Source organism: Myotis myotis, unplaced genomic scaffold (genome assembly GCF_014108235.1).
Source record: "Myotis myotis isolate mMyoMyo1 unplaced genomic scaffold, mMyoMyo1.p scaffold_m19_p_8, whole genome shotgun sequence".
Lineage (NCBI taxonomy): Eukaryota > Metazoa > Chordata > Mammalia > Chiroptera > Vespertilionidae > Myotis > Myotis myotis.
Window position 1 is genome coordinate 56,119,478 of NW_023416390.1, and position 15,310 is coordinate 56,134,787.

The 15,310-nt window shown below is 33.2% G+C and overlaps 1 protein-coding gene across 2 annotated transcripts in view; it reads left to right on the forward strand.

The window, feature by feature from the left end:
* The window catches only part of BAZ2B (bromodomain adjacent to zinc finger domain 2B), a 180,848-nt gene that overhangs the window by 38,392 nt on the left and 127,146 nt on the right, over positions 1-15,310 (forward strand). For both annotated transcript variants that reach the window (XM_036318585.1, XM_036318584.1), the window contains 5 exons: positions 2,323-2,929; positions 4,535-4,828; positions 6,112-6,172; positions 6,964-7,072; positions 7,338-7,439. In XM_036318585.1, the coding sequence (XP_036174478.1) occupies positions 2,323-2,929; positions 4,535-4,828; positions 6,112-6,172; positions 6,964-7,072; positions 7,338-7,439 (1,173 nt within the window). The remainder of the gene's footprint in view (positions 1-2,322; positions 2,930-4,534; positions 4,829-6,111; positions 6,173-6,963; positions 7,073-7,337; positions 7,440-15,310) is intronic.

Sequence of the window (15,310 nt, forward strand, 5' to 3'; positions counted from 1 at the left end):
GATGAGAGCTTCTTCATACCTATCTCTTCCTATATTCCTATCATCAAAGTGGATATCTTAAGCAGAAAGACATTTGCTACTATATAGGTTTCAATTTTCTCCCCTACTTTTTATGTTCCACCCCTCAAATAAAAAATGAGAGCATGTTTTCTGTGAAAGAGTAACTGATATTATTCTTGGATATAAAAATGGATATCTTTGGTTATTTTTTAAAACCTTCAGAGTCAATATATGGGAAGAGATTCTTCAGAACAGGAGAGGATCAATTTCAGAAAATTAAAATACAAAATATAAAACTAAAGGGAAAGTTTTTGTTTTAATGACTGTTTTGATCCTATATATTTAGAGGGAAAATTTACTACCTGTAAAAAAGCACAAAATGACTATGTGACATAATTGTGCTCTAGGAAATGAAAATACAAGTTTTTCTGCTGAAAATTTAAATCAGTATATGTAAATATGAAGTTTAAATACATTATACATATACTTATACAATATACTGTGGTATGCATAGTTATCCTATATATTAAAAGTCTAATATGCAAATTGTCCCCTTGACCTGGAGTTTGACCAGGAGTTCGACCAAGGGGTGGCGTCGGCTGGCCAACCGTGGAAAGGGAGGCCCCAGCCGGCGGCAGTGGCAGGCAGCTGGGGGAAGGGAGGCCCCGGCTGGCAGCCGGCATCTGCTAGGGACCCTACCTGTGAAAGATTTCATGCACTGGCCCTCTAGTATCATATAAGTATTAACTAAAATTAAGTATGTTAAAGTATATTAATATTAAAATTTTGCTATAAAATTATTTTCAGTGAAAGATTTCATGCACTGGCCCTCTAGTATCATATAAGTATTAACTAAAATTAAGTATGTTAAAGTATATTAATATTAAAATTTTGCTATAAAATTATTTTCAAAAGGCAACTGCAATTATTTGCTGTAATTTTCCATATTTTATTCACTAATTAAATATTGACTAATTATGGGGCAATGCCTTGGGTGCAGATATTATGTGATAGTCTTTGTTTACAAAGAATTAATAATTTAATTTTCTAAATTAATACAGTGAAGATGTTAATAAGCTAAAGAAGTTCATGTAGGAATTGTGTGCTGCTAATTAGTACTGGTGCTTTAAAATATTTCCATAAGTCATTTTGTATGGCATTCCATCTGCATTTATCCCTGTAAAATGCCCACCACAAATCTTTGCTGTCTTGATTTTAAGAGCCCAGGTCAATGCTGAGAGCACTGCTCATTTTAATTTCAAGGCAACCATTTTCATTACAGAATTTTATCTTCTGATCTATAACTTAAAATGCTTTAATCATCCTACTTCAGTTTATATTTGCATATCATTTTAATAAATAAAATCCATGATTTTACTCTGTTCAAGACAATTCTGTTAGCCAAATAATTTTTTGTTCCTTTTTTACAGATGTAAATTTTAAGGCTTAGTGGTTTACAAATTAACTTTTCCTAAGGATAATTTTTCTGAACTTTTATTATATTCTTTCCAATGCTAATATGCTGAAGGCACCCTAAAATTGGCCCCACAGAATGTTGAGCCAGCATTTCCATCAGCTTCATATCACATTGACTATAGGTTGTACAGGACAGACTATAAGGAGGTCAAGGTTCTCAAAGGATAGAGGCATACGTGCTCTGGCTGGGACAAGCATGGAAAGCTGCTTGGTTGAATTTTGAAGAATGAACAGCATTTCATCAGCTTAAAATTTTTAAAAGGAGGATGCTTCATGCAGAGAAAATAGTTATAACAAAATGTGGAGGTAGTGAAAGTATAACATGCACAGGGCGTGACAGGTTAGACTAGAAAGGTATGCACTTTATATGAAAAGTATTTACTTTCTAAAGTTGGCAATGGTGGAGGAGGGACTGATTGAGGGACTAATATATAATATTAAGATTTAATTGACATTTGTGTAAAGCATATATTGAATTGGATGGGAAGAAATGGTATGGCTTAAGTTTGAGCAATATTTTAATGAAAGAATCCAAAGACATAGTAATATGAATGAGTTGGAGAAAAGTGAACTCTAACAATTTTAGAGTTTCAAGCTTGGATTATTGAAAAAATGGGAGCAATAGTAAAGAGAGGGGGACAGTCAGTAAACATATGTAAGAGGGTAAGACTAATTGCATTTTCGTATATTATGTCTAGCCAAGGTTCGGCAACTAGCAGTCTTCACAGCCACTACTTTTACAGCACTTGTAATCATGATTTAAATTTGGGGATAAGCAGTTGTCAGATACTGCAGGCAGTTGTTGTTCTTATTGTTGAATTCTTCTTTTAACTTATGTTTCAACAGGAACAATATAAACAGACATTTCCAGCACAGTTAAAGAAACAGGAGTCCTCCAAGAGCCTGAAGAAGGTTATTGCAGCTTTGTCAAATCCTAAAGGAACCTCTAGTTCACCAGCACATCCAAAACAAACACTAGAAAACAACCACCCTAATCCATTCTTGACAAATGCACTTTTAGGTAATCACCAACCAAATGGAGTTATTCAAAGTGTCATTCAAGAAGCTCCTCTAGCACTTACTACCAAAACTAAAATGCAGAGTAAGATCAATGAGAACATTGCAACTGCCAGTAGTACCCCTTTTTCCTCACCTGTAAATTTGAGTACAAGTGGAAGAAGGACCCCTGGCAATCAAACCGCTGCAATGCCATCTGCCTCTCCCATACTCCATAGTCAAGGGAAGGAAAAAGCAGTTAGCAATAATGCAAACCCAGTAAAAACACAACATCACTCTCATCCTGCAAAATCTTTAGTGGAACAGTTTAGAGGAACAGATTCAGACATTCCCAGTAGTAAAGATTCTGAAGATTCAAATGAAGACGAAGAGGAAGATGATGAGGAAGAAGATGAAGAAGATGAGGAAGATGATGAATCTGATGACAGCCAATCAGGTTATTTTCCATTTTAAAAATTTAAAGTATTTCAGTAAATGCTATGTGAACCAAAACATTTTAAAAGAGATTCTTAAGTCACAAGCTTATGATTATGTCATTCACTATGTTTCACACAGCTATGTATATTTATGTAGAGAGCTGGTAAAATATAGTCGTAACTGAATTTGGAAATCCAAAGTAAAATTCTCAGCTTTGTTATTCATTTAGCAATAAACAAATAATACTGTAAAGCAAATATAAGTGACGCATGAAAATCATGAAGTTGCTTAATTTTCACTTAATTCCGCGCATCTAATTTATCCCTTTTTGCATATCCTCTGCTACTTGTTAAAATGTGTCACAGTCATTCAGAAAGTAGCAAAAACCTAAATCCCTACGCATGTCTGTTAGCAATCAGAATGCAATTTAATAACATTTAGTATTCTTCCTGATTTTATTTTTATTCACTTTCTGGTTTTGTTTTGTTATTTGTTAGCTTCTTTTTATTTTTCTATCCTTAACTTTCCTTCCTATTCCACAGAAGATTGAAAATATAAGATAGCTTAAAATTTAAATTTAAAGATGAAATATATATTATCAAAGTTTTTGGATTTGTTACTGGTCAGTCACAAATCCAGTTGTAAATTTGCTAGTCACCAATATGAATAGGGAAATATAGTCAGTTATACAAGGTAAAGTATTTATGAGGTAAAAACAGCTACTTGCTCAGGGTAAGAACATCTTTTCCTGTAATATTTTTTCTGGTGTTCCCATAAACACAACTTTGCATGGTAGATAATGAATGCCAGTATTAACATCTTTCAAAGACAGCTTCATAATGAACTTTAATGTAGACAAATAATACTACACAAAACACAATTCCACAAAAGCTGTTGTTCTGGAAGCCATTAAGATACAGTACAAATATCAGTCCTATGTTTATCAAGTTTAATCCAGGAATAGATTTTACATACCTGTAGGAATGGATGCATTTATAGGACGACATTGCTAGAACAAACTTTAATTATTAAATATTAAATTACCCCCCCCACACAGTTGTGTTAGTAATCCCAGTCTTTTGTGAAGCCTGAGAAGCATGATGGAGTCCTAACACCTACATAGAATAACTGCAGCCAAAAAAGCCAGGAATCTCCTTCAGAAAATTGTTTTCTTTCATCTCAAAGTGCAGGTGAAAAGGTGATGGTAGTCCCAATCTGCTCTTTCTCATAGTGAACTACGATTCTTAAGCTATTGAGATCTATTAATTTAAATAATCAATTTGATTCCCTCTACACTTTTGTTTCTCCATTAAGTTAAAAGTGATTTAAAGCCACTAAGCAAAACTCATCCCGTGAATAGGGTCATATGAGGAGACCTATTTTATGAGTAAAGTTTTGAGAGTAAAATGGATACTTTAATGAAGAATATTGAGGATTTATAGCCTGCGAACATTGTACTTATATAGCTTGCCAGGTAGTAATTTTTACATTTAAGCTTCAGGAAGATGCTCATTTGAGTTCTTATTCACAGATGCTGGTTCCTGAACTATTCCATTTAGGTACAAACTGAAAATTGTTGGTGATTATCTAGTTATAATATACAAATGCTTCTTTTACTTCCCAGAATCAGATAGTAATTCAGAATCAGATACAGAAGGATCAGAAGATGATGATGATGATGATAAAGACCAAGATGAATCAGATAGTGATACTGAAGGAGAGAAAACTTCAATGAAACTGAATAAAACAGCTTCCTCTGTCAAAAGCCCTTCCATCAGTCTCACAGCTCACTCAACACCTCGTAACCTCCACATAGCAAAAGCCCCAGGCTCTGCTCCTGCTGCCTTATGTTCTGAATCCCAGTCACCTGCTTTTCTTGGCACACCTTCTTCCACACTTACTTCAAGTCCACACTCTGGTACCTACACTTTATTTTTATTATTGTAAAGTAGAAGGCAAACCATAGCAAGAATTTTTATTTATACAGTGGTCTGAGGATGATCTCATTGGAATCGAGTGTTCAGCTTAGAGTTAGGTTGGCTAAGAAAGGTCAGCATGTATTTTCAAAGGATATGACCCATTTCCATTTTTATTCTTTGTGCTTACAGTTTTAGAACCTGCTTAATGACAGCTCTTAATTTTGAATACTTTCCTGCTTCTGTGTTTAGTTTATGCTTCTACAACTTAGTATTTGATTGACAGTGGACTTTTTTGTACTTTATAAAAATGAGCTCACTTGGTTACTTAAGATTCAATTGCATATCTGCCCAACACATCACCAGTCATTTGTATTAGTGAGTAGCATTAATATTCCATTAACACACCACATCTATATTTTTCTATTTGACCTTTTATAAACTTCTAGAGGTCTTCATTAAAAGTTTTTACATTAACATTCCAAAACTATTCTCTATTCTCATTTCAATAGCTAAGAAGATATAGAGGCATATAGTGAAATACTACGTTTTACTTATTTCACTCTTTTCTTAGAAATTTCTAGTTTTGCTCCCATTTGCCACATGCCAATATGATATCCAACCAATTAAAATGTATGTATTTGTATTTGTGAAACTTGGTCGTCATCTATGAAACATTTTACATGTAATCATAATCTGATTTCTTTCTACTTCAATTAAAAGACCTACTAGTGTTTTTTAATGTTTCAGTCATGTTCCCACTGAAGAGCTAGAATGAAAGGCAAGTAAGATAATATATATCAGAAAACTGAAATTAAGGGTAACTGCTGTGTTGGGGTCATGCATGCCGGTGGGAATATGACTGAAATATGGATTTATATGAACATAGACATTATATTACTTTTAAATGTGTGGGCCAGGAGTTGGAATTTATCAGCATCTTAAAACTAATTTTCAAAGAAATCAACAGTATATAGTTTCCTGAAACTTTACTACTACTTTAGCCATGTTTAAACAACGAAATCAGAGGAACGCTATATATTTTTACCTTGCCTTGTATTCTCTTTGGAGAGAAAGACTAGTTTTTGTCCTGCAGACCAAAGAAACCCTCTACTTTATACAATGTGTTTTGTTGAACTATCTAAAAATAATGTATAAGTTGCAGAACAACACTGATAATCCAAGCCATTAAGATCTTTTATTTAAAGAGGAGCTTCAAAACTATCAAAAAATTGTCATCTGTGTAAACTAGTCTTTTATGTTAACTGGATGAATTTTCTTGAAGGCACTTCCAAAAGAAGAAGAGTAACAGATGAACGCGAACTGCGTATTCCTTTGGAATATGGGTATGGAAAATGAGATTTCCCTTTTTGCTTTTCCCACACATATTTATGCATGTTTGATTTCATATTCTATACTATTAATAAAGTGAATATACTGCAAAGTATTTATTAGAAAAGAGGTAGAATGAAAAGCAAGTAAGATGATATATCAGAAAACTGAAATTAAGGGTAACTGCTATGTTTAGATATGACAGAATTGTGATGGGGTCATGCATCCAGGTGGGAATATGACTGAAAAAGAAGCAAGAGCAAATCATTTGGCAAAGGGAAGGGGTGCAATTAAGAATGTCAGAGATTTTGTGAAGATAGAATTTAAGGGCAGGGAAAGCCATTGTAAGGCTGAGGGACTTGGCCAGAGTTTTCCTAAAATGGTTTAATTGGAACTGAGCAGTTTTACATGAAACTGAACAGCTTCCAGTACATGACTCTCTAAAAGCAGACAACCAGGTTTACTGTCCTCCTCTCAATTAAAGCTTTTCAGATGTAAAAAGTCAGTACTCATTGACACGTGCTATTGAATATGCCTCAAAGTAATTCTAGTTAAGATTTCTAAAAATTTTAATGGAGTTTCATATTTATAACTCAAGTCTTTGATTAATTTCAATTGAATTACATAGCTAAAAATTAAAATAATTTTAATAGTAAATATATCTCAGTTGTATAATCAGGGGGTTTAATATTTGTTTTCTTTTGCATTTTTCACGTTTTTTAAAGCATGTATTCTTAAATTTTTTTTAATTTTTAAAAGTTTTTTAAATTAAGTATGCTATAATTCTCATTTCTGTTATGCATAGCTGGCAGAGGGAGACAAGAATAAGAAACTTTGGAGGGCGCCTTCAAGGAGAAGTAGCATATTATGCTCCATGTGGAAAGAAACTTAGGCAGTACCCTGAAGTAATAAAGGTACATACTTTTCACCAAATAACACACATTTGGTGCCTATTATGCATGCTTATGGAAAAAAAATAGTACACTCCTCTCTCAGATAAGTTCCTTGATGCAAAATGTTCTGTGTTTGGGACTAATGTACTTAACCTAAATTGAACTCCTATAAATCCATAGCCCCTTGATAGAATATGCAAAACATTAGTGTTCTGAAGATAGCTATACATCAAAGCTGGGTTGTCATTATTAAAACCTGAAGTGGAAAAATATGTGATTTTTTCAGTATCTCAGCAGAAATGGAATAATGGATATCTCAAGGGACAATTTCAGCTTCAGTGCAAAAATAAGAGTGGGTGACTTCTATGAAGCCAGAGATGGACCGCAGGTATCCACTTTTTAAAAAGTATAGTCTTTGAACCAAAAAAAGTAGTACCATAACCTTAATGAATTAAATTTCACTACACTCTGTTAGTTCATTGGTATAGATGTACATACTTCTTTGTGGTAAACACTCAACACTCAAACTACTCAGTTTACTGTTTCAGTAGCAAGGAGCTTTGACATAATAGATGTCTTTTTCAAAACTTCTTATATAAACTTTTTCCTGTTTGTTAATTCTGTCAGTAATTTTACAGTTTATACAGGTATAAAAGTATCTGCATGTTCATGTGAAATATAGGAAAGCATTAGTTCCCTGGAAGGTAAACATTTTCTAAAAATTAATTTGAATAGGAAAAACATGTTATAAGTCACATCAAAAGAGGACAAATATGTCTTAGTTTTTGGAAGGATCTTACCATTTGCTTATGACATGCTACGTGATCCATTTTCACAAGTTGGGTAATTTTGGGGATTAGGGGGTGCAGATTTGCTTAATATTAGGTAAGTAAAATCTCTGCTTATGCAAAAATTGAATTTTTAAATTAATTTAACACAGTTTTGTAGTGACAGCTCCCTTTGAGCTTGAGGGTTAAATATACAACCTCATTAATCAGAATGAAGAACCTACTACAGAGACTTCATTTCCTTTATTTTCTCTTTAATGTTTTGCCTTTTTTCATACTTGGATTCAGCTGCATATGCTTATTTTTCCCTTTAACTTTATCCGTTCCATTGAAACAAATCTTGATTAAGGAGTGAGAAGACCTAGATTCTTGTTAATCTATGAAATGGTTTTGTGATTTCAAACAACAGTGTCCCCCTTTCCTTCTATTTTTTTTTATCTGCAAAATAGAGACTAATAATTTTACTTCTGCTTCATAGGATTATGTGAGGTTAAACTGATATTATATGCATAAAAATGTTTCAAAAGGTTAAAATGCTCAGCCAACTGAAGTTGGTATTTTTTTCCTTTTGGCCCATTATAGTGCACATACAGGATTTTTTTCTATTGTGGATAGGCAGACTTCTCCTTTCTACCTTATCCTCTAGTTTTCTAGTGATAGAAATAAAAAAGACCTTACTCATTCTGCAAGAGGTGTATTTTGAGAGCTCAAAGATTAAGGAAATTTTCCAAGATCACACAGCCTCAAACAGGCCGGACATAACTAGAACTCAAGGTTCCTAACAATGTTCTTTTGCATTCATTTTACAACCTATTTTTTATTGTTCAGTACTTTTTAAGGAACAAATTATGTTGAAATTGACATCTCTTTGCTGGTAATTTTAAAATGCCAAAATCTATTTATCTGAGGTTTGTCTTCTTTATGAAAATATATTCTATATTTTTCTGTTTTAAATTTTAAAGAATTTACATTTCAGACTTACTCTGTCACCAGAGTCTCAGAATTTTAGAACCACAGTGGTATTTTGCATACTACATGTATAATGAATCGTTTTTTAGTCACAAAGCATTTTAGAAGGTAGTAATAACTTTACTTTTAAATTCTTTACATTTGTAATCTTTTGGTTTGTGTTATCAAATCCTTGGCTGTTTATGCCAAAGATAGCTTTATGGTTTTCAGATCAATAGATTTTTGTTCTGAGAACAAAGCTAATTGTTGTTCAATAATACATAATGGATTTTTAGTTTTGTATCAGTGATAATTAGACTTAATCTCTAAAGCCTCATTAGGCAGAGCAGACTGTTCTTTGACATCCATTCACTTTTTATTAAACATAATCAATATTTTCCAAATGCATATTGTCTTGCTGAGCGATCATTCCAATCAAGAAAATATGATGAATTACTAAATCCAGAATATGTTAAGCTGCCAACATTTCAGCAGACTGCAGAGGGAAAATAATAGCAATTTTGAGAGTACTTATCGCAGCTAAAAAAAAAAAAAATAGTTGGAGCCCTAGCTGGGTAGTTCAGTTATTCAGAGCAACATCCCCATACACCAAGGTTGTGGGGTTGATCCCCATCAGGGTCCATACAAGAATCAACCAGTGAATGCATAATTAAGTGGAACAACAAATCGATGTTTCGCTCTTTTTCCTTTCTCTCTCTCTCCCTACCTTCCACCTTCTCTCTCTCTCTCTCTCTCTCTCTCTCTCTCTCTCTCTCTCTCTCTTTCTCTCTCAAGTCAATCAATAAAAAAATAGTTGGATTCATTTTAGGATACTTTTAGAGAACAACAATAAAGGTAAGTAATTTAAAAAATGTTGATTTAATTAGAGATGCATACAAATGTAGAGAAGTTTTTTTGTTTTTGTTTTTTTAAAAAAGGTATTTCTTTTTAATGGCATAAGGCCATGAGAATAGAAAAATATCTATAAGTCTTACTGAAAGAGCCCCTTTTCTTTGTCACTACATCAGTAAATGTTTGTGGCAAATACTTAATATGCCGGGCATATTTTTTTCCAAATAAATTTTCCATAAAGGCATTTTCCATAAAGAAAATTGTAAACACATTTCACTACAGAAATGAACTTGAAAGCCTGCTTTATGGGAAAATTAGTCTTCATACAGAAACTGAAGAGTACAAAAGCAAGAGAAATCATGATCACTGACTTAGAGGAGCTCATTGTTTGCAGAAATAATGCACTAAACACAATGCTGTCCAGATAAAATCAGAGTTTTGTTAATGGGGAATAAAGGAAGATTTCACAATAATGCAGGCAGCACATGATTCTGGGCAAGGTTGTAATGCTGGCAATTATTTCAATAAATAAAGAATGAAAGATTGGAAGTCAACAACCAGGGTTCTAATTCAGCTCTGCTGTTAACTGTCACACCTAATACAACATAGCCGTGTGCACAGTGTGGCTCTGAGAACATGAGAGGTCACTACCAGAAATCTAAAAGTCTGGAAATTCATGTCACTAATCTACCAGGTAGGATTTTTATGGCTAAGCACAGGCCCATAGTAGAAGGCCACATGTATGAATCCAAGTGTGGTGCTAAGGAACTATTTTTGAAAGTCATGACTATAAGATGGTAACCTACTGCAAGTAACTGGAAAGCACAGCCAGCATTGTGAAAGTAATTTCTCCACTGTTTTTTAGAGTTGACACCCATCTTTCAGCATACCTAGCTGTTCTTACTGTTTCACATCTTTAAAGTGCTTTCAGTATATGACATTAATAAACTATATGGTTAGAGTAAATTAAGAATCCTTAGTGCTATAAAGTTTATGCTATTTAAAACTCACTACTTGTCTTGGGCACCATAAAGAAGTTAAAAATAGCCGAAACCGGTTTGGCTCAGTGGATAGAGCGTCGGCCTGCGGACTGAAAGGTCCCAGGTTCAATTCCAGTCAAGGGCTTGTACCTGGGTTGCAGGCACATCCCCAGTAGGAGATGTGCAGGAGGCAGCTGATCGATGTTTCTCTCTCATCAATGTTTCTAACTCTCTATCTCTCTCCCTTCCTCTCTGTAAAAAATCAATAAAAAATATATTTTTTTTTAAAAAAGAAGAAATTAAAAATAAACTAAACTGTGAAATAGATGTAAGGAAATCCAACTAAATTTTTATTTTTCTCATGATACTAATGTTTATCTGAAAATATGAATTGTTAAGTTCTGTAAAAAATATCTGATACCCTTACTTTACTTAAACCCTAAGATTTTTCTTAGAGTCCTAGCAGGGTACTTTTGTATCCTGTATCACTTTGAAAAACTGAAGTACTTACTCTTCTAAATCTTAATTCCCTCCTCTATGATGTGAAGTATATATATTATAGGAGGTCTTTAAGATCAATTTCCCTTTAGGCATAACATTATAAAAGTTTTTTTTTTTAATAAAGTGATTATTAGGAAGTAAAGGATTCTTAAAGCATACTTTCAAAGAGAAAAGTAGTAAAAAATATTAACTTTATTTTCTTGAGCCACAGTTAAATGTACTGAAAAATATTTAGCCAAAAACTAGTTGATGAAAACCATCAATTCACTAAATGACTAACAAACCTAGAATTATCAGACCAAAAACCTTAGTCCAGAGTAAATGCACTCGTCAGATCTGTTTCACTGGGATATGTATGGGGCCCAATCCAGGAAAATATGAATAAAGTTCATCCATTCACTTATATAACATTGAGCATATGAGAAGCAGTAGGCATCTCAAATGTTAACATGAGAAACTGATACTTAGTGGCCCAGGACTACAAATCCAAGGAAAATAGCTGCAGCAAAATCTTGGTGATACTAAAACTTAAACAAATAAAAATCTTGGGTAATTTAGCAAATACATCATTCAGTGAACTGGCTTTTGGTGGACTGGTTTACTTCATTTACTTACTGCATTCTCCCAAAAATAAATTCTTTAAAGCTTATTTAGTTTTTAAAGCATGAAAGACGAAGAGCAATAAATGTATCTACCAGTTTTCTCAGGTATTTCTCCATGTTGGATCTTAACTTTGTTCAGCCAGGAAACCTCACTATCATGTCTTTTCCCACATTGCCTTGACACCGCTCCAAACTCTTTTGGTCTCCCTTTAGGCTTTCCTCCTTCACACCCTGGCAGTCCTCTCTCTCTCTCTCTCTCTCTCTCTCTCTCTCTCTCTCTCTCTCTCTCTCTCTCTCTCTCTCAAAAGACTGATGTATTCCCCTTCCTTTCTAGCTCTAAGTCTCAGGCCCTAATCCAGACCATCATTATTGTGTAAGTGGTCAATTGAGACACCTTTCTGTTCCAGCCTCTCAACTCCTCTTTAAATTCATTACAACTCAGGGTGTGGACCTTGAATCACCTGCATTAGAACAGCTTGAGCCAAAGGTCCTCGTTAAGAATTTCAGTCTTCTGGGGGGAGGACTTGCTTTAGTTTACTTTTAAAAAATGTTATGCCTTGTACAGAGTAGGTGCCTCAGCAAATGTTTACGTAATGGAAACTATTTCTATAATATAGTCTTTTAGTATACTTTTGGAATGCATTACTGTGTACAGTATATAGTGTACTTATATAATTATTTACTTTAATTATTTTTAATCTTATGAAATAAAATGTAAACCCTCTTTTTCCTTCTCTTACTTTGTAATATTTATAGAACTGAGCATGTTATTGCTAAAGTTAAATTACTAACTCTTGAAAGCAGAATTATAATGGTGTAATAGAGTTAATCTGTCACCATGTCCATAATGTTCATCATCTATTTTCTTTTTATTCATATCTTTTAAATATTAGTCAAGAAAGATTATTTTCAAGAACCATTTGCTATCTTATTCTTAGAAATTAAGAAAAAATTGACTATTTTCATGCATAATTTTTGATTGACAAAATGCTTATAGCAAATTAATCAAATGATGTAAATTGTATTTGCCTTTCTCAGGGAAATTTTATTGAGAAAAATACTTTTTAAAAAATACCCACAACTATTTTGGCTACTCAGTGAATTAAAGCTAAGATAACTTCTGATTTTTCTAACAATCCATTTCTCATTTTCTAAAATCTGGGAGTCAGATGATATTACATGTAGCCCAACATATGCAATACTCTTAGAAAATAATTACTTTCTAAATGCCAAGGGCAAAATGTAAATGATAATGTTACTATATTTCTCTGGTAAGTTTTGGGCCCAAAATATTCTATTCCTGTTTTGACACAGGTATGTTTTCCTTGATGAACAAAAACATAACTAAAAATTGTAACTGGATAAAAAAAGATAGGTTGATTGAACCCATTAAATCTTGGCTAAAAGTTGGTTTTATTATTAATAAGATACTTTAAAAACTGAATGTGATTCCACGACAGACTCTCTCTCTGCTACTCCCAGTGCCACAGATGTCACTTTTATATTTCTCAGTTTATGTGATGCATGCTGTGTTGGTGCCTGAGAGCAGAATAGAAAAATGAAAACCTAAACTAATCAAAAGCTTCCCATATTGATGAACATAAAATTGTCTTGATGGCTTCCTTCTTAGTGGTTTATGGCCTAAATATACAGTTAGTTTAACTATTGTTCCTATTGACTTCCTTTGAAATCTCAGCAAAAACCACTTATTTTCCTCAGTATTAATTTTAAAAATTATTTTTGACATGGGAATTACTGAAAAGAATTAGTATAGTTATTACTTTTAACCTGTAGATATGGACTATATGCCTGAAAGGTTTTTTCTGACACAATTCTATCTTGACATAATCTTGGCTGTGCTTTCATGTCTGAATATCGTGATCAGATACTAAGTATAAGAACATGTTTGTAACATCAGTGCGGTACATGTAGTGGTCAGGAACAAGGTTTTAGAGTGAGACAGTCTTGGGTTTGGATCACAGTTCTGTTCCTTATTGCCTCTATTCCTCAGGAAATTATTTAACCTCACTGGGCCTGAATTCCTTCAGTTGTACTGTAGGAACAACCAAAACCACTTTGTTAGGTAGAGCTGGTGTGAAGATGAAAGTATATTATGTATTCACAATGAATGAAATAAAGCACCCTGCTTGGAATGTAGGTGTAGCTGACTTCGGCTATGGCAGCAGGAGTATTATTTGTGTCTTTAGTACCCATTTAATGAGATAGGCATAGACACCTTGCCCTAGGTTAGGAATCATAGAATAAAATAGAACCTGAGAACTTTTGGTTGGTTGTAGTTGCAGAATTACCCACAGAGGTTCAAGTTAAATTGTTTTAAGCTAGATTCTTTTAAGAAAAAAGAACATTTATAAAATTTCCTTAATTTTCACACTAAATGCGTCATCTCTAAACGCATTTCTGTAAGAAACAGAATACTAAAACAATTTCTTCAAAGGATTATTTTTAAAGGATGCCTTTTCAATATATGAGCATATTACTTTGGACATATTGCTATGAGTTAGAAAACATAACATTGTACTTGTTTTGATTGACATTCGGAGGATAATGGAAACTAGACTCAGATTGTATCTATACACTGAGCAGGAATATTTCTATAATACACTAGCATGATGCTGTTGTATGTATTTCTGTCAGGAAACTTATAATTAGAAATCTCAAATAGACACAAAAGTAGACAGAATAATCTATACCATGTACCCATCATCAGCTTTAGAAACTATCACATGGCTAATATTGTTTAACATATATCCCCATCTGCTTCTCCTCTTCCATAATTTGTTGAACAAATCTTATATGTCTTATTTCATCTGTAAATATTTCAATTTATTTATATAAAAGATAGGGACTCTTGTAACTTATAAGAGTAACCTACAAGAGTACCGCAGTACCATTATCACATTTTAAAATAATAATTTCTTAATATCTTCAAATATCAGTCCTTATTCAAATTTTCAGTTGTCCCATAACTGTTATAATTTTCTGACCACTTTGTCTGTTTGAATCAGGTTCTAGATAAGGTCCACACTTATCTTTGGGATTTTTTAATACATATTGTGAGGCTCCTTATAGTCTGTTTACTTCTTAAAATTTATTGAAGAAAATGGGTAATTTGTAATTTCCTATAGACTGGATTTTGCTATGTAATTTAATATACACTTCTCACCCTGTTTTCCTGTGAAATTATAGTCATTAAATCTAGAGGCTTAATCAACTCTAGTTTTGATTTTTTGGTAAGACTAATATAGAGGGGTGATGGTGTGAACCTCTATCAGGAAGCTGATGTCTATCTGGTTGTCTCTTTTGGGTGATTGGCAGACATGCAAGTTCGATGCTTAGATCCATTAATTCATCAGACATTGTAAAATGCTGATATTTTATCTCTTGTATTTCTTCTTGGTTTATTAGCTATAAGATTTCTCTAAAGAGATACTTTTATCTATTGTTGAAATAGCCTAGTGTTTGGCTGTACTAATAACCCATGAGAACAATCCATAAGATGTCATCGCACAACTGGTATTTTTAATTATCTGCCAACGTTATGGTCATTATAATTCAGAAATGGTGATT